This window comes from Eleutherodactylus coqui, chromosome 9 (assembly GCF_035609145.1).
Source record: "Eleutherodactylus coqui strain aEleCoq1 chromosome 9, aEleCoq1.hap1, whole genome shotgun sequence".
NCBI classification, from domain to species: domain Eukaryota; kingdom Metazoa; phylum Chordata; class Amphibia; order Anura; family Eleutherodactylidae; genus Eleutherodactylus; species Eleutherodactylus coqui.
The window spans coordinates 72,842,036-72,866,704 of NC_089845.1; the positions used below are offsets into that span (position 1 = coordinate 72,842,036).

General features: G+C 48.3%; 1 protein-coding gene across 2 annotated transcripts in view; it reads right to left on the reverse strand.

The window, feature by feature from the left end:
• LDLRAD4 (low density lipoprotein receptor class A domain containing 4) overlaps positions 1 to 24,669 on the reverse strand; it is a 188,329-nt gene that overhangs the window by 11,588 nt on the left and 152,072 nt on the right. The window contains exons 1-3 of one of the 2 annotated variants that reach the window (XM_066579511.1): positions 16,995 to 17,153; positions 8,606 to 8,760; positions 343 to 396 (exon numbers count right to left, since the gene is read on the reverse strand). In XM_066579511.1, the coding sequence (XP_066435608.1) occupies positions 343 to 396; positions 8,606 to 8,760; positions 16,995 to 17,061 (276 nt within the window). In that variant the 5' untranslated portion in view covers positions 17,062 to 17,153. Of the gene's footprint in view, positions 1 to 342; positions 397 to 8,605; positions 8,761 to 16,994; positions 17,154 to 24,669 lie in introns of those variants that run through there. The other variant, XM_066579510.1, reaches the window with a different exon arrangement.

The window sequence follows — 24,669 nt, forward strand, 5'->3', positions numbered from 1 at the left end:
AAAGAATTGACATGCCGCATGTTTGAATTCCACGCGGCTTGGCCACAACGGATCGGCTGCAGCATGGGGACGAGGATTTTGTAACTCTCGTCCACTTTGCTGGCTAATCCCCAGAAAAAAAAGTCGCGGGCGGAATGTCTGTGCAGAAATTCGGCCCCGTGTGACCCCAACCTTATATTTCTCTTACATAAGATTAAAAATAAGCAGCTGTTTGGCAAAATAAACCTTAAAACCAAAGCTTTTCTGTGAAATCCGCTGCATACTCAACTGTGTGCGCCTCACCTTTGTGATGCATTATTGCACCGTACATATATTCAATTGAAAGAAAACATGAGCTCGTACCTCTGACGTGCCTTGTCGGGAAACCAAGTTATCTGAAGGCCACAGACACCTTTCCTATGAGAGGAGAGAGGAAAAATCAGTATAGAATGAAAACACATCTAGGTGTACTGTAATGAGATCGATCTGCATTTACAACAGCCAAAAAGCAAGATGCAGAGAAAACTGCAGAAGTATTACGGGTCCCTGCGGCCCAAACGCAGATGTGAACAGATCCTTACATTTATTTTTAAGGCCAACAAAAAAAAAAAAAAGAAAGAAAAAAAACTATCCAAACTTTGCAGAATACCACAAGATTATAGTTGGTACATCTGTGAGGCAGACTGGGATAACTCACAACAGGGCTATAAGTTCCCTGGGACATTTACGTTCCACGTCCGATGTGGTGTACCTGATCCGGGGCAGTGAATGTCCTGTTGGGGGGCTTTATAATCGGGGCAACTGGACATAAACAGGATGAGATATCATCACCACACAATTCAAGAGGCAAAGACGGAATTACCTGTGGCAAAACAAGCCACGGACACAACATAGAAGAGATGAGGGTTATCATACTGAAAGGCACCTTCAAGTTGCAGCATCACAGAAAATTTTACGAGTCTACATTCATGGCCATTTTTGATACTCTCAAGAATGGAATGAACCTCAGAGTGGGGTTCTTGCATCAGTGGAGAATATGAAAGGTCTGAAGGAGTCAACAGGGGTGTCCTTTAGGAGTGCACCCGGGGGGGGGGGGGGGGGGTGGAGACACCTGGGGGGTGAGTAGGTCAGGGGATGACATCTCTCCCCAAGGAGAGCACCCAGAAGGGGTGCTATTCCCAATTATTGTTTTACAGACTTGGTAGAAAGTCATACATGGATTTTCAGAAATGCTGCCATCCAATAGGTGGCGCTGCAGAGATATTGTTCCACCTTCCTTATTTGCAGGTCTGAAGGAGAGATAACACACAGGCCTGTGACCCCCTAACACCAATTTAGAGATCATAAAACTGTTACATTCCTTACCAGTGGACTAATTATTTACTTCTCTGCTCATCTTGTCTGGTATTGTTTTAAGTGCAAATTAATCTCGCTTTGTCTGTGCCTTTTCATTTGTCTACATTTGTACATACAGATCTGTTTCATTATGCCTGAGGAAGAACCCTGGGAGGTTCGAAAACTCGCATTAACATTATGTATTTTTGTTAGGCATTAAAAGATATATCTACAGGATTACTCGGTTTCTCTTACTAAGAACAATCACATTTTCATCTACTGGCTAACACCGTACCAAACTTTTTTTCTTCATTAAAGGGGTTGTCCCGCGAAAGCAAGTGGGTCTATACACTTCTGTATGGCCATATTAATGCACTTTGTAATGTACATCGTGCATTAATTATGAGCCATACAGAAGTTATTCACTTACCTGTTCCGTTGCTAGCGTCCTCGTCTCCATGGTGCCGTCTAATTTCAGCGTCAAATCGCCCGATTAGACACGCTTGCACAGTCCGGTCTTCTCCCTTCTGAATGGGGCCGCTCGTGCTGGAGAGCTGCTCCTCGTAGCTCCGCCCCGTCACGTGTGCCGATTCCAGCCAATCAGGAGGCTGGAATCGGCAATGGACCGCACAGAGCCCACGGTGCACCATGGGAGAAGACCCGCGGTGCATCGTGGGTGAAGATCCCGGCGGCCATCTTGGTAAGGTAAGTAAGAAGTCGCCGCAGCGCAGGGATTCGGGTAAGTACTAAACCTTTTTTTTTGTAACCCATCCCTTGGGTTTATCTCGCGCCGAACGGGGGGCCTATTGAATTTTAAAAAAAACAGTTTCAACGCGGGACAACCCCTTTAAGACCGGGCTTACATGACCGTAAAAGTCACAGCGTTCTACTGGTGTAAGGAACTAATATCCCTACGTATAGTCACATTTTTGCACACGTATGCCTGCGCACAAACAGTGTATTCTACGCATGCCGTCGTGCACTGCTTCCCCTGGTATGCAATGTAATTGCGTATGTACTGCACTCCAAATGCACCCACAGAAAACACTAGGACTGTAAGCACATAATACGCGGTAAAATAGAACATGCCGCATTGTTTTACATCTGCTACATACGCAATAAATATACGCCAGTGCGAATGAAACTATGAAAATCGACACCATTTTGCGTGCATTATACGTAAATCAAATGCGTTCATGTGAGCCTGGGGTAAGGAGGACTCCTCCAGCCACTAGCAGTTCATCGGATCAGGACTAGAAGAGAGGATCTTGTACATTGCTGAAGATACCGTCACCTCAGATGTTGTGCGCTCCCCTCTCCGCGTCCCGGTACTGTAAGCGGTCCTTACCGCCAAGAACAGCCTGTAGAAGCTATGTGCACGTAGCGTCTGAATATGATAAAGTAGCAACAAGTGTAAACCTAATTCAGCTACAGAGAGCAGTGCTGTATACTCCAGCCAGCTTCCTATAACCCCCCCTTGCAGGGTCTTCGCCCCCGGATCTGGAAGAGTAGGAGTCTGGCACATGAGTGACTTGAACAGGTTTAGTCTACAGCACTCCATGCATAAACCACTGCCAAATATTCTGGATCTCATGAGTATTACATTATGTAATCAATACATGTAGACACGACAAGCCGCCAGTAGATGGCACCACTATGTAGATTTTCACTAGAACACACAATCGCCGGTCAGAAAAAAAGACTCAATTCCAGGACGCAAAGCAATTTCCAGTTCAGAAGAACTAACGGACCAGCTGAACCCAATTAGCCAGGATTTCAACCCACTTGATGGAACCAAATCCATTCTTCTCTATATGAAATCAGAGCCGGTAAACCTGTATGTCCAAAGGAAGAGGAGTCGTGTTATAAAGCAGATATAGCGGGGCACAGTAAGTTACGCGCACACATCGCAGAGAACACGCCAGACAAATACCACAAATCCTGCACCAAAAACCTGTGTGCGGCGTCTGATGCCATGACCACCACAGACCTCACTGCCGCATGGCAATAAATTCATTCCACTGTGAAGATCTGCAGCATTTCCAAAGCAAGCATGCAGGGGAGGTTAGATCTACATCAGCGCTGTAATCCGCTGCGGAAAGTATCCACCGTAACCAAACCGGATTTGTTAGACCCCATTCACTTACATCGTACATCGCTGCAGAGCTCTAATGTAAAATCTGCAGCAACTCCGCAATGTGTGAACGCACCCCAAGAAGTCGCCCCATCAGTTGTAGCAGGGGAGAGGATGTTCTGCCTTTACTGAACCAGCCATGAATTCTGCATTGCATTATGGACATCTTAGGCCTGGTGTACAGAGCTTGTGTACATGGTCACACGGCTTTTGCACAAGCCAAAAGTGGATATTAGACAGCATAATGGAAAGCGTTGGGGAATATTCACATAGCGCAGTCAGAGCGCCGGGTTTAAAACATGAATCCTGAGCTGCACAAGGAGACAGAATGCAAAGGGTGGTAATAAATGGTTGGTACTCCGATTGGGTCACCGTTGCTAGAGGGGCCTCATTGGGCCCCATTCTGTTCAACATATTTATCAATAACCTGATAGAGGGACTGCACAGTAAAATCTCAATATTTGCAGATGATACAAAATTATACAATATAATTAGCGCAACGGAGGACAATGTACGGCTACAAACGGACCTGGATAAGCTGGGGGCTTGGGCAGAAAAATGGCAAATGAAGTTCAATGTTGATAAATGAAAGGTTCTGCACATGGGCAGGAGAAACAGGTGTCACCAATATACACTAAAAGGGGTACTGCTAGGGAAAAGTGAGATGGAAAAAGACCTGGGGGTGCCAGTGGACTGTAGACTAAACTGGAGTAACCAATGCCAATCAGCTGCTGCAAAAGCAAATAAAGTCTTGGGGTGCATTAAAAGAGGTATAGGGGCGAAGGACGAGAACATTATCCTTCCATTATATAAGGCACTTATCAGGTCCCACATGGAATACTGTGTACAGTTCTGGACACCAGTGCTAAGGAAAGATGTCACAGTGCTTGAGGGGTTCAAAGAAGGGGCAACAAAACTAATAAACGGAATGGGAGGACTGGAATACCCAGAGAGGCTATCAATATTGGGATTATTTACCTTGGAAAAAAGACGGCTAAGGGGCGATCAAATAACTATGTATAAATATATTAGAGGACAATACAAGGATCTCCCCTATCATCTGTTTACACCCAGGACTGCGACCGTAACAAGAGGGCATCCGCTACATATAGAAGATGTTTCATCCCAAACACAGAATGGGGTTCTTTACTGTAAGAGCAGGGAGACTGTGGAACACTCTGCCTGCGGACGCGGTGATCGCAAAATCCATAGAAGAGTTTAAGAGGGGACTAGATATCCTTCTACAGCGCTAGGATATTTCAGGATATAGACTTTAGGTGACCTGCAGAGTTGTTGATAGGGGAATCTTCTGGCTGCCGGACTTGGAGTCAGCAAGGAACCTTCTCTGAAGAGTGTTGATCCAAGATTATTCTGACTGCCATTATGGAGTTGGGAAGGAATTTTTTTCCCTGAGGGTGGGGCAAGTCGGCTTCTGCCTCATTGGGTTGCCTTTTTGCCTTCCTCTGGATCAACATGGGGGGTGGACACAGGCTGAACTGGATTGACATGGTCTGTTTTTTTTTTCTTTTTCAGCCTAGCATACTATGTTACTATGTTAAAGGAAACCCATCAGGTCAGCAGGGTATGGTGATCTGTTTAGTGGTTTTACAAATAAGACTTTTTGAAACTTTCCAGGGTTGGACAGGAGGAGTTGAGTTCAATGACGCTCATGCATATTCATATATACACACTCCGCCCTCCTCTTCCCTCCAGATCTCTCCATGGGCACATTAATACAGAAAGATCTGTCAATCTGCATCTGGAAGGGCAGGGAGAGAGTGTACATGCGTTTATGGCTCTTTGGGGAACATCACAACTTCCCTTTAAAGGAAAGCACAGGCTCTGAAGCTCTGCACGTTCCATCAGACCATGGAGATTAAAGGGTTAAACGGCCATAAAGCAGGAAGCTGCTGAGAGAACAGGAGGGGTTAACAGCTCACTCAGCGACATGTTCAACCCCTCTACTGCAATGTCCTCAAAAGCCAATGGTGGCCAGTCAATAAGGAGTTAACCATATTAAATTAGTACATGAAAAAGGGAGAAAAACAAAAACTGGATGTGGTTGCAAGACAGGAGCGATCGTAAGGGGCCTCCATTATATAGGAAAAAGCATCTGAACCCAAAGCTTTCATTCATCTGTTGGCACAAAATGCAGACTTGGACAGACTCCTGCAATACGAGCAATTAGGATGAAATGATAATGCAGTCGGCTATAAAAGGAGAAATGCAACCCGCCAACATCTCACTGAATCAGAGGAAAGTTTAGTCTCCAGACATGTCGCAAGCAAACTGCGTAAGGTCAGTGCAACCAACCTACCTTCATCATCATCGTCATTACTGACTCACTCCGGGGAATCTCTGCCCACAGGCCAGCTACATACTGGAGCGCCAACAAACGGGGATTTGTCATATTCTCCAAGAGATCGCCCTGTACGATGTGCCAGCGTGGAGGTGGTGCATGTCCCTGGGTAATCACTTGGGAATGCCTCCCGCTGAGCTCACCGCCGTACCACAAAGTATGCCCGGCCTGGTCTGTACACGCCGAAACGGCACCGAAAACCAAACCGCTCGCTTTTACAAAAATGTAACCAAATAAAGTTGCAACACATTAATGTCTTAATTAGAGATGAGCGAACGTGCTCGGCCACGCCCCTTTTTCGCCCGAATACCGCGATTTCCGAGTACTTCCGTACTCGGGCGAAAAAATTAGGGGGGCGCCGTGGCGGCACGGGGGGTAGCAGTTGGGGAGTGGGGGGGAGAGGGAGAGAGAGAGGGCTCCCCCCTGTTCCCCGCTGCTACCCCCCGCTCCGCCACGCCTCTCCCGGCCCCCCGAATCTTTTCACCCGAGTACTGAAGTACTCGAAAATGGCGGTACTCGGGTGCGTAAGTACTCGAAACGAGTACGTTCGCTCATCTCTAGTCTTAATAGAGTGAAGTTTGGTTTTAGATGTTACTAGTTGGTAGAAGTAATGATCTCGGGGTGTAGAGTAACTCGCCCAACTTCACTACGACTCAGAACAAAACTAAACTTTAGTGTTGGAATTACTTTGTATCACTGTTCTATATGGGACACCTTCCTCTTAGGGTACGTTAAGCAGTTGTGACCCTGCACTTTACCGCTGCGGTGGCACTAATTCATCGCAGGCGTGGATAAAGCAGATATTTCAAGCCTTTGTCACAATGCAAATTCACTAAGGCACGTGTTGGGAATGTTCGTTATAAAGGGGATGTGTAAGACGTCTAAGAAAAAGCAGCTTTTTTTTTTTTTAACTTTGCAGCGACATAGCTAGTTTATGTTTTCTGGAGATTAGCTCTTGTCCTGAAATGGCTGGTGAGACAACGCTGCCAGAAGTGGCATTGTACAAAAGGACTACTCCAGAATGGCACCCCCGGAGCGCCACAAAACTCTGTCCACTGCCATCCTAATAAGAAGTGACTGCCTCCTACAGCTACGCCTTTCATAGAGCCTGCAGTGCGGAGGCGCGATGTGCAGTCAGCTGTCTGGGTCATACATGACACATGCCTCCCGTCACAAAAAGCAAAGCGGAACCTCAATGCCAGGAGCAGCTCTACAAGTGCAGTGTAATGGAAAAGGCCGTTCTTCACTGCTTCTGCTGTCATAATGCTAAACTCAAGAGATGATGAGAAATGATGAATATAGAACAAGTGTAAAGAAACTCTCTTTAAAGCGTTCCTTCAACTTTTCTCAGTGCCGAGATATTCTTGTCACTGCCTGGCAGGAAGAGGGTCTGGACACGAGGGTTCAGTTATTTGCCTCAGACTTGTAAATAACTTCTATCACACTAATGGCACTATAGGGAAAAACTGTTTAAATGGGCTTAACAGCATCCTATTAGCCAATATTAAATATTACCAATATTAAAACTTGCCAAAATATCTTCGAAGCCCCTATCAATGAGCAGAGAGGTCATACAGGGTCATAGTGTGATCTTACATTCTCTACAAAACCAGTTTCCTTGCTATTGGATATGGGTTAGGCCAACAGCCAAAAGCTTATCGCAGAGACCAACATTTTTTTTTATTTATTTTTTTTTAAAGCACCTCAAAAATTAATCTGAACTTCATTTCCCCAAGTCATAGAACTACCACCATAGAGATTTCCTAAACGGTCCAACGGATTGTAAGCACTCGGTAACATGGCCAGAAATGCTTCCAACTCTAAGTGATAAACCAAAAAAAAAACAACTTTTAATCAAACTTTAATTTAGGGCTTCAGATGGAGACCCAAAATGGTCACTAATGACCAAAAAGTTTGCAAACGGCGATAATACTGCTGCCATTTGCGACTAACCCAGCCGTCAGATGTCTAGCTCATTGAGGCTTCCTGCCAGAAGGTGTGTGCCAGCATCGGCTCGGCCCACCTACGACTTTGGGTATATTTCATCCTGCATGTTTTTGACTAAGCTATTAGTCTGCATTATTAATTCTTGCCACAAAAACACTGAAACCCCGACTGACCCATTAAAAGTCCTTAGCCCCAACAGCTCTGTTATGGAGATATGATGCTAATGTGAACAAAGCCTTAAAAGGGGTTGTGCCAGAACATAAAGTTATCCCCTACACACAGGATATGGGATAACTTGCTGATTGATGGGGGTCTCAGTGCTCAGACCCTCGCTGTTCTGCAGAAGGGACTCCCGTGTCCCGCTCACCTGTCACTGCGGGGGGGGGCGCTTGTTCTCCCAGCAGTGATGCCATTTTAAGCGGAGTGCTGGTCAAGCAGGAGCAGTCAGAGCTCCATTCTTTTCAATGAGCGTGACGCAAATACCCGAGCGGGTGCGCCACTTGGGTACTTGGCAGTCCCATTGAACGTGAAATGAACGCTAGTGTGCTTGCATGACTAACGCTATATTCAGACTTCTCACTACGGGTGGGTGGAGGTACAGTAACCCCATAGTGAGGAGAATGGGGGACACAGAACTCCTGTTCTTGAGACTGGTCGGGGTCTCGGCAGTGACGGGCCCCCGACTGATCAGTAAGTTATCTCCTATCTAAAAGGACAGAGGCCAACTTGATATTCTGGTAGAACCCCTTTAAATTATAAAATGTAATGGAGAAGCATCTTGTCCCACGTATCGCGCCCGTCTGACACAGAGCCACACATTGCTAGACCGTAGGAGGCAGACAAGAACTCACCGGCTGGAGGATTTCTTCCTGTCTTCTGCTTTGGCTTTGTCGGTTAATGAAGGACCACGTTGAGAGTTTATAGTGATTGAGAAGGCAGACGATCACAACCACCATCACCGTTATAACCACGATTATGATAATTATCTGCACAAACTCCAGTTCAGCTGAAGAGAGAAGAAAAAAAACATTAAGTATTTAACCAAATATTGGACACCGTTAACTGAACGCAGGCCTATTCATTGGGCTGGACTGTTTTATAGACCAAGTCCATTCATCTGTAAACGGGGAGAACAATCACAGGCAGTACCAGATACTGCAGATCAGGCTTACTACACAAAATATTTGGCAGAAAGTAGGTTTAAACCCCAAAAGGCTTTGTCTGCTTAATAATTCAGGGGCAGTGCGCAGAACAGCTCTAAGGACCGTCAATAATTGGAAATGGCGAACTGGAGCCAACAACATGTACGGGTGGCTTCACATCTGCGTTGGAACGTCCGCTTGGAGGTTCTGTTGCAGATACGGCACTAAATACCGGAAGAAAAGCCCTGCATGCACTGCCTTTTCTTCCGACTAAAAGCTGGGCAGCTGAGTGGATTATAGTCAATGGGGTCCGTCCAGCATGGTTTGGTTCCATTCTAAGACGGAGCCGTTCGGCCAGCGGATTACCCTTTCCTGTGCACCGAACGGAACAGGAAACCAAAATCCCCAACACAAGTCTGACACTTCCCCTACTGTCCAGATTTTGGGCCATTTTAGTAATAGGTTTGCTTCTTGCCATTAGACAAGACTTTAGGCTGAATGTGACTATGTGTCGGTAAGCAGTACCAGTATAATGTGCTTAACATTAACCCTTTCCAATCAACTGACGTCTGAAGACGTTCCGATTGAAGCCTGCACAGCTCTGATGTCGGAAGACGTCCGGCAGGGTATTCTTACTGTATATTACTGGCCGCTCTGTTGTCGGGGCCTCTCTGGCATGTCACATACTGCAGTACTGGCTCTAGCCAGCAGATGGTGCCATTGTATAAAGGCAGAAAAAGAAAGCCCCCTAGGAAACCCTGAATCTAAAATTGGATTGCAAAGGGTTAAGAGAGCAGATACAATGTCCGATATCTATGTATCACCAGTGCAGTGCCCAGACTCCTAACAAGGGAAAACTGACAAAACTGAAGTATTTACACCCAAATCGGATTCCGCTTCTCAAAAGGAGAGCCTCAGCAGAAGCTGTTAGACTATTAACAAGTCTGTTAAGTAAATCAGGACTAGTTCAGCCCCATCTCCTCTTAGGGTGCGTCCACGTATTACGGAAACGCTATGGATCTTCCATTTGGATTTGCGCACCTGACATGTGAAGTAGATTACAGTACCAGGAATACGAGTAAGATTTCAACCAACCATTCTCATCCAAATGGTAACTAACTAGCGGATCTTACCCCTTTCAATATAACGAGGGGTAAAATCACTCAAATCTCTCACCCAGTCAAAATTTCCCATTACAAAGTCCAGATGCATCAGCGATGGATTTTTCCATCCTGGGTGGACGTACCCCGAAAGGTTTCCCTTTGGCATAGCTTTGCCAGAACATCAGAGCTTGCCTTCCCCATGATCCATCGAAACAGAAGATCAGGAATGGAGAAGTCGGGCAAGCTGGTGTTTATGGTGTCCGTTATGTCGGTATTGCACACAACTAGAACAAAGCTGTAACCAGCAGTCTTACTCTGGATTTACACATATCTGCCTGAACAATCCGTGACTAGAAAGAGCCGGGATGAAGAAATAGTACAACATACTGCCAGACTCGATTAGGAAATGACAGCAAACAAGGGAGCAAAGCAGGTCACAGACTAGATGAGGACAAACGCCTGAACTGGGGCGAGTAACCAGGCTTGTAGCAGAAAGTCGGTACAAGTACTACAAACTATCATGTCCGGTCAGCAGTTTTACATCAAGTAATAGCAGCACCTTCAGTACAACAAAGGTAATAAAACTGCCACTTGTTTACTATCAGCTGCGGTTGTAGAACCAGAGAGTTCAGAGAAAGCAGCCAGCTAGTCCAGGTCATACTTGAAAAAGACGCAAGTCGAAACGTTGTATTACCATCTGTGAAGGAAATAAAAGGAAAAACCATCTTGAAACCACCGTGTATGCTGCCATCGCTTTATATTTCAGCTAGTCCATGTCTATACAGTGGACTCCATAGGGCTTTGTCCAATTATAAACTATTCATTGCCCATCTGCAGGGTAGGACATAAATAATAGATCGGAGTGGTGGTCTGCCACCTGAGACCCTTGCTAATCAGCTGTTTGCTGGGCCAATGTGTTTGAGCATTGAGCAGATTTCAGAAGGAAGCAGACAGCTCTGTTCCCCCTGCAGTGGCCAGGCTGGGAATTGCAGGCATTTCACTTCAATGACAACTATGCCTGTAATACCAAGCCTGGCCACTGCAGTGAGAATGGCAGATAAAATAGTTTGTAAATGGACAACCTCTTTAATGTGTAAGGCAAAAGCTCCATGGTGAAGAGTCCTTACAACGGCGGCTGCATAACCTCTTTGATTCTAGTGTTTTTTCCCTTCCATACATAGTAAGGCAGTCAGAACACTTGTAAGTCAGCCACGCGTTTCTTTCACCATAAGGAATTACTAAAGACGTGCAACGATTTTGTCTCAACCACAAAGTCATCGTGAGGTGGCCAATAAACAGACATAATATTAAAAAGCTTACTTTTAGAAAACATCTGCAGACAATGGAAAAAATCAGTTGCAGAATTTGTAGCAAATTCCATGTTGAATCCAAAGCAAAATCTGCATGCTTTTATGTGGATTTGAAGCCAATTTATACATTGCAAAGGACAAAATCTGCACTGAAAGCCAAAGCGCGCGGATGACGGTTGTTATAATCTCCTCCATTTAGATACTACTGTAATCGGCTGCAAATTCTCCACCTGTAAACCCAGATGGAAATCCTGCAGTATTCCCGCTACTTGCGGATGTACCAACAGAGGAACAGTCCGCTCGGCCCATCTTAGTAAATGGCATTCCCCATAATTCTGGAACGGGTTTTCTTAGACTTCCGTTAATCCTTTGAAGGCCTATTTACACAGTGCGGCATCACAGCATTTTGTGGTGAGCCTGCATCCAGTTTTTGCGGTGTGGCAAGAATTACACCTCAACCGCACTGTGTGAACAGACCCTTGGGCCTCATGTCCACGGGGAAAATCAGGCCCGCTATGGATTCTCCATGGAGAATCCGTAGCGGGTCCCTCCTGCCCCGCGGACATGAGGCATAAAAATAAGAATAAACTCACTTTTCGCCCGCTCCGGATCTTCCCTTCGCCGCGGCGTCATCTTCTCTGCGTCGCGGCCGGATCTTCTTTCTTCGGCCCGGCGAATGCGCAGGGCACGTCGGTGAGTAAATTCCGATTTTTGTCTCCCGCGGATCCGGACGGCTTCCATAGAAGCCGCACGAAAATGGAGCATGGTCCAGATTTTTTCATGCTCCATATTTTAAAAAAAATTTAAAAAAATCACTTTTATTGACCATACGCGGGTATTTATTTAGCAAAACTGTAGCTTTCACTACAGGAGCCCGGGGGATCATGTGACCTCCGAGGTTCCCTGCTACAGCAGAGCTGGAAGGTCAAACTAGACCCTGAACAGCTCTACTAGTGACTAATGTCACTACAGGGAATGTTTTTCCCTGTAACTGGGGCTATGGATGCCATAGCTACAGTGGGAAAGTGTCAAATAAAAAAAACAAATAAAAAAATGAATGTCCTGCAGGGGTCTTACATGACGTCATGGGGGACATAGATAGTAAAAAACATAATTACATACATCAGTAAAACAACACTACAGAATAAAACAATACATACATAAGAAAGAAACACAAAGCCGACGCCAACCAAAACAGTCGCCGTATGCGCCCTGTAAACCAAAACCATACACCTTATATATCAAAACGTCTGAAACAAAATGAGGAACCCGTTCCCATTCTTTATTTTAGCATAAATATACTAAATAAAAAAAACAAAAAAAACTAACCAAAACAAAAAAAACAACCCAAAACACATTTTTTTTTTTTAGCATTTTACCCCCAATAAAACAAAAAACGGGAAAAAAAAGTCTGAAAAAGATATTTAAAAAAAAATCACCCTATATGTTACGGGAAAAAAACTCAGTAAAAATAATTTTGGTAACTAAAAGGAAGGATAATACGGCAGTAAAACCGCCACATGGGTAAAATCCCTAAAAAGTGTCTGGCCCTTAAGGTACAAAACAGCTTGGTCCATAAGGGGTTAATAAAGCTGCCCCTCGAACCACGAATGATTCCCAGAACAAAAGGAGCTCTCTATATGTGCTGCCAATCTACAGCAAGACACTTTAAGCAGGCCTTTGTAGATGTGAGCGTTGCATCTTAAAGGGATGGAGAGGATGCCAATGGCATGTAGGCAAGAATACATTACAAAGGCTGTAATGCCCAGATACCTTGTAAGGGTGAGGTTTAACCCTCCCCGCACTGTATGGTAATGAATGCCACGCGGTCTGGTAGGCAGTCCGGACCACCTCTGCTGTCGGCAGTGCCTCCGAACCGTGGGCCATTCTCTCTTGTGATTGATGGGCGGACGAACTCGATGTGGTCGTGCCTAATGGACCGTTCAGGATTTATTACCCTACAGCACAGGAAGGATTAAACCTCACTTTTACAAGATGTCTGGTCATTCCAGGCTATGCCACACTCCAGTGTATTGTCCCCCTACATGCAGCTCCAAGCCAGGTCAAGAATGCTATCTTTTCTCCTTAAGGAGAGCACCTAGGTGAGCGAGTAGACTTATAAGGCTATTTCTGGGTAATATGCAAATAAGGGAGATGGAATAATACCTCTGCAGCGCCACCTATTGGAAGGCAGCATTCCTGCAAATCAATGTTAGACTCTTATACAAGCCTTGTAACAATGACTAGGAATTGAAAGCAAAGCCAGAATCCATACACAGAATCCATTTTTTGTCATTGTTACAAGGCTTGTATAAGAGTCTAACATTGACTTGCAGGAATGCTGTCTTCCAATAGGTGGCGCTGCAGAGGTAGTGTTCCATCTCCCTTATTTGCATAGCTCCAAGCTGGTGACAAGTGGTCTTTAATACAACTTCCTCACCGGTCTTATGTCAGACGGTACCTTTTTAGTGGATTTCCCCTTTAGAAGGGAAACTCCAACAAAAGCAGAGGGGCACAATGTAGAGACAAAGATTTCTGTTATATGTCATCAGCTACTAAATGTAGCCGTGTGCAAGGCTGAAAGACCACGTCCCTCCGGTCCGGCCTATTAACCAGCAACGCTGAGCAGGCAAAACAAACTGCACCAGGTAAAAGCAAAAACTTTCCTCATTTTTGGGGAAAAAAAATTCCTTCCCAACTCCATAAGGGTCGGTGATCCAGGGATTATTCTGCCTGCCAGATATGGAGTAATCAGCGACTATAAGAGATTATGGTCACCCTCAAGAAAGACGTCCAGGCCCCTCATTCTCTTATCAGGTTCGCCAATCACCACGTCCTCAGGCAGAGTGTTCCATAGTCTAACTGCTCTTACAGTAAAGAACCCCCTTCTATGTTGGTGAGGAAACCTTTTCTCTAGATGTAGAGGGCGCCCCCTTGTTACAGTCACAGTCCTGGGTATAAATAGATGATAGATCTCTGTAGCATCCCCTAATATATTTATACATAGTTATTAGGTCGCCCTTCAGACGTCTTTTTTCTAAACTAAACAACGCCAATTTTGATAACCTCTCTGGGTATTGTAGTCCGCCCATTCCATTTATTACTTTAGTTGCCCATCTTTGTACCTGCTCAAGCTGTGATATGTCCTTCCTGAGTACCGGTGCCCAAAACTGTACACAATATTCCATGTGTGGTCTGACCAGTGACTTGTAAAGAGGAAGAACAATGTTCCCATCATGTACCCCTAGACCTCTCTCGATGCACCCATTATCATATTTGCCTTGTTAGCAGCTGCCTGACACTGCCTGGCTGCTCCAGTTAAAGGGATTTTCCTGAGTTATTAATTTTGCCCAAAACTATACAAAATATACTCCCCATGGCGCTGGACCTCCATTAAAGACTGTCCACAGCCATGGCATCTGGAAAGTGATGTCACACGGCCAAAAGGCCCGGCGACATCCTATAAGCCTGTCACCTGAGCTTCTGATATAGAAGCCTGGAGGCAGCTTTATGGATGTCGCTGATGCCGGCCTGCTATTAGCTGCTGTCATCACATGGGTAAACAACCCATATCGGGGCTGCAGGCAATGTAAATAGAAGGCTGGAGCAGCATAGCGGGAGGAGACTATGCACGTTATTACATACTCCATTGCCTACCAAAGTTCAGGTTCTCCGAAAACCCCTTTAAGTTTACTGTCCACGGAGATAAACCAGTTCCATGGGCGCTTTATCCAGTGTTTCCCCATGTATGTAAGGCACCCGCGTGATGAATGCTATACAACGCTGGCAGCTCCTTATCTACCAACTTACTGAACAGACCAAAGTAAAATCCCTCCCCCCCCCCCCCCTACTGTAAGACCGGGGGTCACGCAGCTTTTTACAGCTCCGGAGCCGGTGGTGACCAGGCGTAGTGCCACCTATGGCGGCGAACTTGTACTGCGCATGACAACATATCTCACTTTGTCATGGGTTGTGTCTATATTTTGCACGATGATGCTTATAGAAGCTGTGCATACGCAATGCAAATGCATATGGGCGTGCATACGTACGTGCCCACAGAGGACGATGGGCTCTATCTCACACATATACGTGGCAAAGTAGAACATTCTGTTTTTTTGGCGCTCGTGTATTACGCAATTCTGACACGGTAATGTGATCAGAACTAAGGCAATGTAATCGATTGCCTGCGAGGTACAGACTATCACACGGGTGTACAGCGCGCACGTAATCCGTGGTGATCATACGCCAAGGGTGTGTTCACACGCTAAAAAAGCTGCGGTTTTATCACAGCGGAAACGCTGCAGAAAAACTGCACCGGAAACATTTCCTATTGAAGCGAACGGGCTTAAAGTCAAACCTGCTGACATGTAGAGGAAAGCCACGGCGGATGTTATGCGATAACTACTGTATTAACTACTGTACGCTGCAGTTTTGCCACATATCTGCAACGAGTGACCGACAGCCTGGGGAGTAGAATGGAAAGACACGGGCGGTTAGATCAGGATACCAGCAAAATGTTAGCTGCCCCAATGCAAGAGCTCTCAGCAGAGAACACGAGACCACCCAACTCTTCCAGGACCGGATGGATTGGTTGGTGAGCTTCTTATGTTATCAAACCCTGCATGGAAAATACACATAACATACATGTCCCAGATCTGTTATCCAACACGCGGCATCCACTAGACCGACATTCTGCACATGCCCAGCCATGGCCTAACTGCATGCCACCCGTGCCCAACCGTAGCATTCGGCAATCGACTGCTAAACATGGTACTATGATCCCATCAACTCATATCTGCTGTACAAGAAAATACAGGAAGCATATATAGCGCTAGGACAGCTCCGACCTGCTGGCAAGTGTAACTGTCATACAGCAGTCCTGACTATAGAGATGTCACCAGCCGGGACTACAATACAAGCCGGAGTCTATGTGTCACTGGACTCCGGCCGGCATACAATAATACAGTGTTTCCTAGAAGGCAGAGTTCACGGGGCGAGGTGGCACGGGGTGCCAAGAGCTGCCACTTCTGCTAAATCTACCGAGACTCGGGGGAGGATTCTGTGAACAGGGCGGCACATCCGTTCTCCGAATTACCACCACGACATCAAAGCCGTCTCAAGTCTGGAAAGTCTGCGGTAAATTTCCGCCTGAACCTCACCCAAACGATGAACTCCGGAGAGAAGCACATAACAAGCAGCCCAAAGTTCTTGTGCGATTATGTCATCCTCTCCGTCCCTCTGCATGCAGACACTACACCCTTCACACTGCAAGCCTCGGGTACGGCACCAGCACAAAGCAACGACGCCGCAGAGCTGCTCTTCATCATCTCCAGCAGTCCTATGTAAATCAGTTGGCATCATACAACTTCCCAGCATGTAACAGTGAAGTGTTCCCCGCTGAGGGCACAGCACTGCCATAGTTGGAAATAGTTTGGGCAGGTTTATCCCCTATTTTTTTTAGATCACTTAAAATACTTATTTTCCCCTTAAAATCCGCCCAGGGTCATGCCAAGCTCCACAGAAACTAAAAGAAAAACTTCCCGTACTCCTATTACCAGCAGGGAAAGTTTGGGAGTCCACTTCTTAAGTGCCAGCGAGAAGTTAGTAAAAGCCGTGGCAGGATACTGCCAGCCTTGTGCCACCAGGGCATCTACCCACAGCAGTGCCAGCGGGCACAGCATGTACCTTTCACCAGGAGGAGGTCTGTGACGGCAGCATCTTGCAGGGTGGAGTTGCGGGGATCACTGGACATACTCAGCAGCTGGGCAGCCCGGCATGTGCAGCGGCATCCCCCCGGCCTGGGCTGCGGCGAGGGGCAGCAGGGAGCAGCCGGGGCCTCTAGCTCTTCCGCATGTCTGCTGGCGGGCTCGGGAACGTCACTCTCATGAAGGCTGTGTGATGCTCAGTGCCGCCCCCCGGCTGCTGGCCCGGCCCCACACATGACGGGGAGTTACCGCAGGTGGGGCCGCCGGGACCCGGCTCCCTCACACACCGTGTATATAGGACTTCTACAGGCGTCTGTCGGCAGCCATTAATGCAGCAGCCTGACGGAGTTGGTCCAGCACCGAGCGGGTGCGCAGCCCTCAGCGTCAGCTCGGCGGTTTCTGGGGCCCCTGTCGTAATTGGCGCCTATCATTGCGTCAGAGCCTGAAACCACCGGAGGACTACGCGGCCCCAAAGTAGTATTCCCTGACGGGCTACGACCCCCCCCCCCCCAGTACCTGACGGGCTACGACCCCCCCCCCCCCCAGTACCTGACGGGCTACGACCCCCCCCCCCCCCCAGTACCTGACGGGCTACGACCCCCCCCCCCCCCAGTACCTGACGGGCTACGACCCCCCCCCCCCAGTACCTGACGGGCTACGACCCCCCCCCCCCAGTACCTGACGGGCTACGACCCCCCCCCCCCAGTACCTGACGGGCTACGACCCCCCCCCCCCCCAGTACCTGACGGGCTACGACCCCCCCCCCCAGTACCTGACGGGCTACGACCCCCCCCCCCAGTACCTGACGGGCTACGACCCCCCCCCCCCCAGTACCTGACGGGCTACGACCCCCCCCCCCCCAGTACCTGACGGGCTACGACCCCCCCCCCCCAGTACCTGACGGGCTACGCCCCCCCCCCCCCCAGTACCTGACGGGCTACGCCCCCCCCCCCCCCCAGTACCTGACGGGCTACGACCCCCCCCCCCCCCAGTACCTGACGGGCTACGACCCCCCCCCCCCCCAGTACCTGACGGGCTACGACCCCCCCCCCCCAGTACCTGACGGGCTACGACCCCCCCCCCCCAGTACCTGACGGGCTACGACCCCCCCCCCCCCAGTACCTGACGGGCTACGACCCCCCCCCCCCCAGTACCTGACGGGCTACGACCCCCCCCCCCCCCCCCAGTACCTGACGGGCTACGACCCCCCCCCCCAGTACCTGACGGGCTACGACCCCCCCCCAGTACCTGACGGGCTACGACCCCCCCCCCCCCAGTACCTGATGGGCTACGACCCCCCCCCCCCCCAGTACCTGACGGGCTACGACCCCCCCCCCCCCCAGTACCTGACGGGCTACGACCCCCCCCCCCCCCCAGTACCTGACGGGCTACGACCCCCCCCCCCAGTACCTGACGGGCTACGACCCCCCCCCCCAGTACCTGACGGGCTACGACCCCCCCCGTACCTGACGGGCTACGACCCCCCCAGTACCTGAAGGGCTACGACCCCCCCCAGTACCTGACGGGCTACGACCCCCCCCAGTACCTGACGGGCTACGACACCCCCCAGTACCTGACGGGCTACGACACCCCCCAGTACCTGACGGGCTACGACACCCCCCAGTACCTGACGGGCTACGACACCCCCCAGTACCTGACGGGCTACGACACCCCCCAGTACCTGACGGGCTACGACACCCCCCAGTACCTGACGGGCTATGACACCCCCCAGTACCTTATGGACACCCCTGTCCCCCCCCTAGTACCTGACGGACTACGACCCCCCCCCCCCCCCTGGACCCCCTAGTACCTGACGGACTATGACACCCCTGTCCCCCCCAGTACCTGACGGACTAAGACCCCCCCCCCCCCCAGTACCTGACGGACTAAGACCCCCCCCCCCAGTACCTGACGGACTAAGACCCCCCCCCAGTACCTGACGGACTAAGACCCCCCCCCCAGTACCTGACGGACTAAGACCCCCCCCCCAGTACCTGACGGACTAAGACCCCCCCCCCCCGCCCCCCTAGTACCTGACGGGCTACAACACCCCCCCCCCATTACCTGACGGACTATGACCCCCACCCCTGTCCTCCCTAGTGCCTGACTACAACCCCCCCCCCCCTCCTAGTACCTGACGGACTAAAACACCCCCCTCCCCCCCCCAGTACCTGACGGACCGGACTTTGACAGCCCAAGCCGCCATCCTCCCTAGTACTTGACAAACTACAACCTACCCCCCAGTACCTGACGGACTACGACATCCCACCCACAGTACCTTAAGACTATGCGCCGCAACCCCCCCCCCCCCGTACCTGAGGACTAAGACCCCCCCCTCTAGTATTTGATGGACTGAGCCCCTAGTAACCAGCAGAGTCTGTTTTCGGGTACTTTTCCACAGTCACTTTGTTTTTAATGCTCCCCAAAAGCGAGCGCCTGTCAGCCGTGTAAACAGGCAGCAGTCTGAGAATGACGGCCTGTTTACTGTGAATGGAGGCGATCTCTGGCGCACAGCGCCACCATTCACTGCGCCATTACCCGATGAAGCAGCACAGCAGCCATTGTCAGGCTCTTATAGTGCTATTCCAGGCGAAGGTCATTTCTGTTTTCAAGTTTACAATCTGGATGGGTGAAACCAGACAGATTGGTGCGGGTGTGACCAGTGGAGCCCCGCTGATCCCAAGAATGGGGGACCAGTGTCCCCCCTAGTTTACATTTCTATGGGGCAGACATAGCAGAGCCCAACGCTTGGCAGTGTGTCTGCGCCATTGTCTGCAATGGGCGACCAGCAGCTCCATCCCCACTACAGAAATGGGAGCCGGTATCTTGAACTGTAAGATAGTGGGGGGCACGACGACACCTCCCCCATTCTTAGAATCGGTGGGATCCCAGCGGTCAGATCTCCACTGATCTCCACATTTACCCATCCGGCTTTCTCAGGTAATTTGTAGGCACACACTGAAATTTGGAAGGTTTTTTGGTGTTTTTTTGAGTGGGACCAAGTTGCAATACCAGGCACAACCACTAGGAAAGACCAATGTACTTTATTTCTGATCAGTGGCGATCCTTGGGGTCACCCACAGATCTAACAGTGATGGACAAATACACACGTATGCTATACATTACATACATATATCTGTAGCCCCGTTAGTTTTGGAGTAGACCTTTATGGGGTACATAAGCCTCATCCATAGGGTCATAACATGGCTCGTTCTTTGTACGCAGCTGTAACAGGGCTTCCAGACACGTGTGCTGCCCTACAGCACTTCGCTACGCCTTGAACTCCGAAAGGAGGACATGTACAGAGGATTAGTCTGTCCTAGTAGCACAGAGCTGTAGGGGCTGCCGTTGCCCCTTCTACACCTATTAGTTTGTTTAGTATACACCAAAAATTGAGCCAAAATCTTGGCAACCTTCATGCAAATTGGCGAAATTGAGGCCCCTTTTTGGGCAAGTTGGAAAAACTGTCTAGAAGTGTCTGAAAACATGATAAATGTGCACTAAACAGTTTTCTGGTGTAATTTGCACCAAAAAAGTGTATCTTGTAATTAAACCCCAGTATGTGAGAGAGCGCAGTTCTATGGGAGGACGTCGCTGCGCTGTGACATTTGTCACAATGACAACTGATTAAGTTTTGTCCTACAGGAAATCATATGTTCTGTGCCATGAGAGAGCGGCATATTGGAAACTAGCTGCAGGCAGACAGTAAAACTGCGCCACATGTGAACAGGACAGCAGCGGGACAGTTCTCATTGGCTATCACCAGAACTTGCAGCGCTCAGAAGCTATGGCTATACTTACTGCCGCCAGCAGGTGTCACTAGCAACAGCTTGTATAGTTGCAGAGCTGTAAAGTCTGTGTGATGGCAAAGACTAGAATCCGCATTTATCTACTGATTGCAGGGTAAAAAAGGATTTTGCTGTACTCCGTTATGGGAAAGAACTGGTATTCATTTAGCCATTTCTCCACAGTTCTTGGGATTCATGGCTTTTGCACCGCACAAATTAATTCTGCCCCGCTATAGCTATTTTATTCTATTGTAAAAAAGCTACAGATGCGCTGCTTCTAATTTTATCACCACCACTTACATATATATCTATGTATACCTACATACATACACACGGTGCTGCACTATGCGAAATAAAGTGATTATTGCACATCAAGCGGGGGCCACGCAGGCACAGGAGCTGCACAACCAAACATTGACGGCATTAAACGGAGTCCAACTGCGCGCTGAACGCTGCGGCAACAGTTTAAGGAAAACACGTTTGGATCTTTTGCGAACACCTACTCACCTCTGTGATGCAGCGTTACGCAGCCATCTTTGGTTGTACAGCAAAAGTCGCCATGAAGCCCTAGTCTTATATTGTAGCAGGACAACTCCAGGGCTGTAAGTGAGCCCAATTAATGGGCAGTGTTCCTTATAGGATGTGGGATTTACTATACACAATACTATCATGGATGAGAACTCAAAACCCTCACCCACCACTGTGTAAAATATCTGCATGTCAAATTATACTGCGGAATCACCACTCCAAATGAGGTCGGGAAATCCACGACAAACACACATGCAAAACGCAGATTTTATTGCAAAAAATGTATAAAAACTAAGTCCTTTGTGGACGTTTTTGTAAAGGGTTTGTCCCATAAAACAAACTTATTCCAAGAGGATAGGGAGTAGATATGTGATCAGTGGGTGTCACAAGCCGGGGGTGGATTAACGGGGCCCATGGGCCGGCGGCTGTTCACACACCCTGGGTGCCTCCTCACACACCATGCTATTTCACCAGGTAGACTATTTTCTGGTAAAACACTAAATAAACAAATCACAAGAATAACTATTTGGTCTCAATCAGCACCAGGTTTACTGTGCAAATCAGTATTAAAAACCACTTCAAAATCTGCACCAAACGATGTAGATTTTGGTACAGATTTGTGGCAGATTTTTCCGCTGTGAAACATCTGCAGCAAATTTGCCTCCCGCCTAAAAAAAAAATAAATTTTGTTTTCTTCTCTCTGGGCCCAGATGACCATTATAATTTTTTCCCAGCCTTGACTTCTGCAACACTTCTTTCATCTCGCTGCGGCAGCCTCTTAACTTTTCAGTACCTCCCATAGTAATAATGAACATACTGTGGTCCCACCTAATAATGACCCCCTCTGTGGCCCTATTTAGCAATAGGATGCACTCTGTGCCCCACTTGGTAATAGTAATCTACTCTGTAGCCCCACTTAGCATTTTGAACCTCTTTGCCTGAATTAGTAAGGCTGGGTTCACACAGGGCGGATTTGCTGCGTTTTTTCCGTTGCGGTTTTGCCGCAGAACTGCTTTTGCGGCAAAACCGCTTCAAAGGTTATTTTTGTCTTGCGGAAAAATCCGCAAGCAGTTTTTTTTCGCAGCGCTTTTTTATTTTTGCACCGTATTTTGGTGCAGATTTTGCTGCGTCCATAGAGGTCTATGGACAAAAAAGCGCTGCGAAAAAGACAAAAGAATGGACATGCTGCGCCTTGAAAAACCGCGCCGCAGTTGCATTTCCGCACTGCGGCTGTGCGGAAAAAATCCGTCCTGTGAGAACAGCTTTTTGCCCAAACACATTTGTACTGCATTGCACTGCAAACGTAGCGGTTATGCAATGGCAAACCGCGGGAAAACCGCAGAAAATCCGCCCTGTGTGAACCCAGCCTAATAGGACTCCCTCTGTGCCCCTCTCTGTAGCCCCACTAAGTAATGTTACCCTCTGTGGCTCGAATTAGTGATAGCACTTCCTCTATGCACCACATACTAATAGTGACCCCCCCTGTGTCCCCCCCATGCACAACCTCCGCTCCATTCATTTAGGGATTGACCAGACCCCCTTTTTAGCGCTCAGACCAATAAGCTAGTAGTTCTATGTAAAATGTTGTCTCGGGGACAGGAGAGTCACTGAGGTTGGCGAGCAGCAGGTCTGTGTACATATTGAGGATAACCTCTCCCCTACTAAACTGGATACAAGGTCACAAAAGAAGAGTCTGCATGCCAAATTAATAAAACAAAGCCACCAACCTGCTGTAGACACACAATGTTCCTGAGACCTCACATTTAAATATCCTGTAATCTTTTAAAAGGATATCGGTCAGCACTTCTTACCGTACTAAAACAGGAACCGCGCCAAAATGCAAGAAAGGCTAAAACATACTTCCCTCATGCTAAAGCATTAACCTAGAAATCGTCGTTCTATTCCGCAGCATGAAATAATCATCCAATGGGCATTCCATTACAAGTCTGTGATCCTGGCTAATAGGATTAGAGTACGTAAGACCGTAAGGCCAGTGTCCACAGAGCGACGCGCCTTCTTAGGTCTATTCGAACCCGCAAAGAAAGGTTCGCCTCCATATCACAATTTGTACATTTACAGTTGATTGTCATGATCCCTCGTTTCAGCTGATCTCCGGTTATTTGTAAGTGTTCTACTCGGAATAGAGATGCTGACATTAATTGGCTTTTTCTGAAATTCCTATAGATGGACAGAGCGGCACAGGAATATCACCACCCGGTCCTGTCAGGTCGCCGCAGGAATATCACCACCCGGTCCTGTCAGGTCGCCGCAGGAATATCACCACCCGGTCCTGTCAGGTCGCCGCAGGAATATCACCACCCGGTCCTGTCAGGTCGCCGCAGGAATATCACCACCCGGTCCTGTCAGGTCGCCGCAGGAATATCACCAACCGGTCCTGTCAGGTCGCCGCAGGAATATCACCACCCGGTCCTGTCAGGTCGCCGCAGGAATATCACCACCCGGTCCTGTCAGGTCGCCGCAGGAATATCACCAACCGGTCCTGTCAGGTCGCTGCAGGAATATCACCACCCGGTCCTGTCAGGGCGCCGCAGGAATATCACCACCTGGTTCTCTGAAGAATCGGGCAGCAATACCAGAAGATTAACAGTAAGATTATAGCTTGTTGTGATTCTGTAAAACTAGTTGTTCGCTGGCACAACTGATAAATGTAGATTCCATTATACAACACAGTAACTAAATATTACCACTATTTCATGGCCAGATATCGCCACCATACTGGGACAGAGTAATAGGCCGGCCTCTCACAGCTGGATTTGAACTGCAGATTCTTCAATCGCCGTCCACGCAGATGATCCACCGTAAAATGCGGCCATTGTAATGGCATGTAGTTTCAAATTTTTCCTTCACACACACAAGGGCACAAACTGCGGATTCCGCGAGCAGAAGAAAAATCGCAGCATGCTCTATTTTACTGTGAATTCCGTGTGGACAGCCTCTATTGATTTAAATGGACGGGTGCGACCCACAGCCCATATGCAATTAACATTTTGTGTGTGCTATGGGTACCTGCGTCATTGTATTTTCTGCACCACTTAGCAAATAAAAAAACCCTGTACTGCGCATGACCGCCTACGTACCTCCGCGGTCATATGCAATACAGTTACTTGGCATATGTAGGGTTGCCAGCCGGAATCCACTGCGGGCTTCCTGCAGGCGGAATCAGAACCGGTCGTATGAGAGTGGCCATATAACTATACCGAGAAAGTACCCCCCCCCCCCCCCCCACTGTCAAAAACAATTTCATGACCGAATGCAATCTCCATTGCAAAGTTAAAAAAAAGAAATAAAAAATACCTCCCTCTCTACAGAAATACCAAA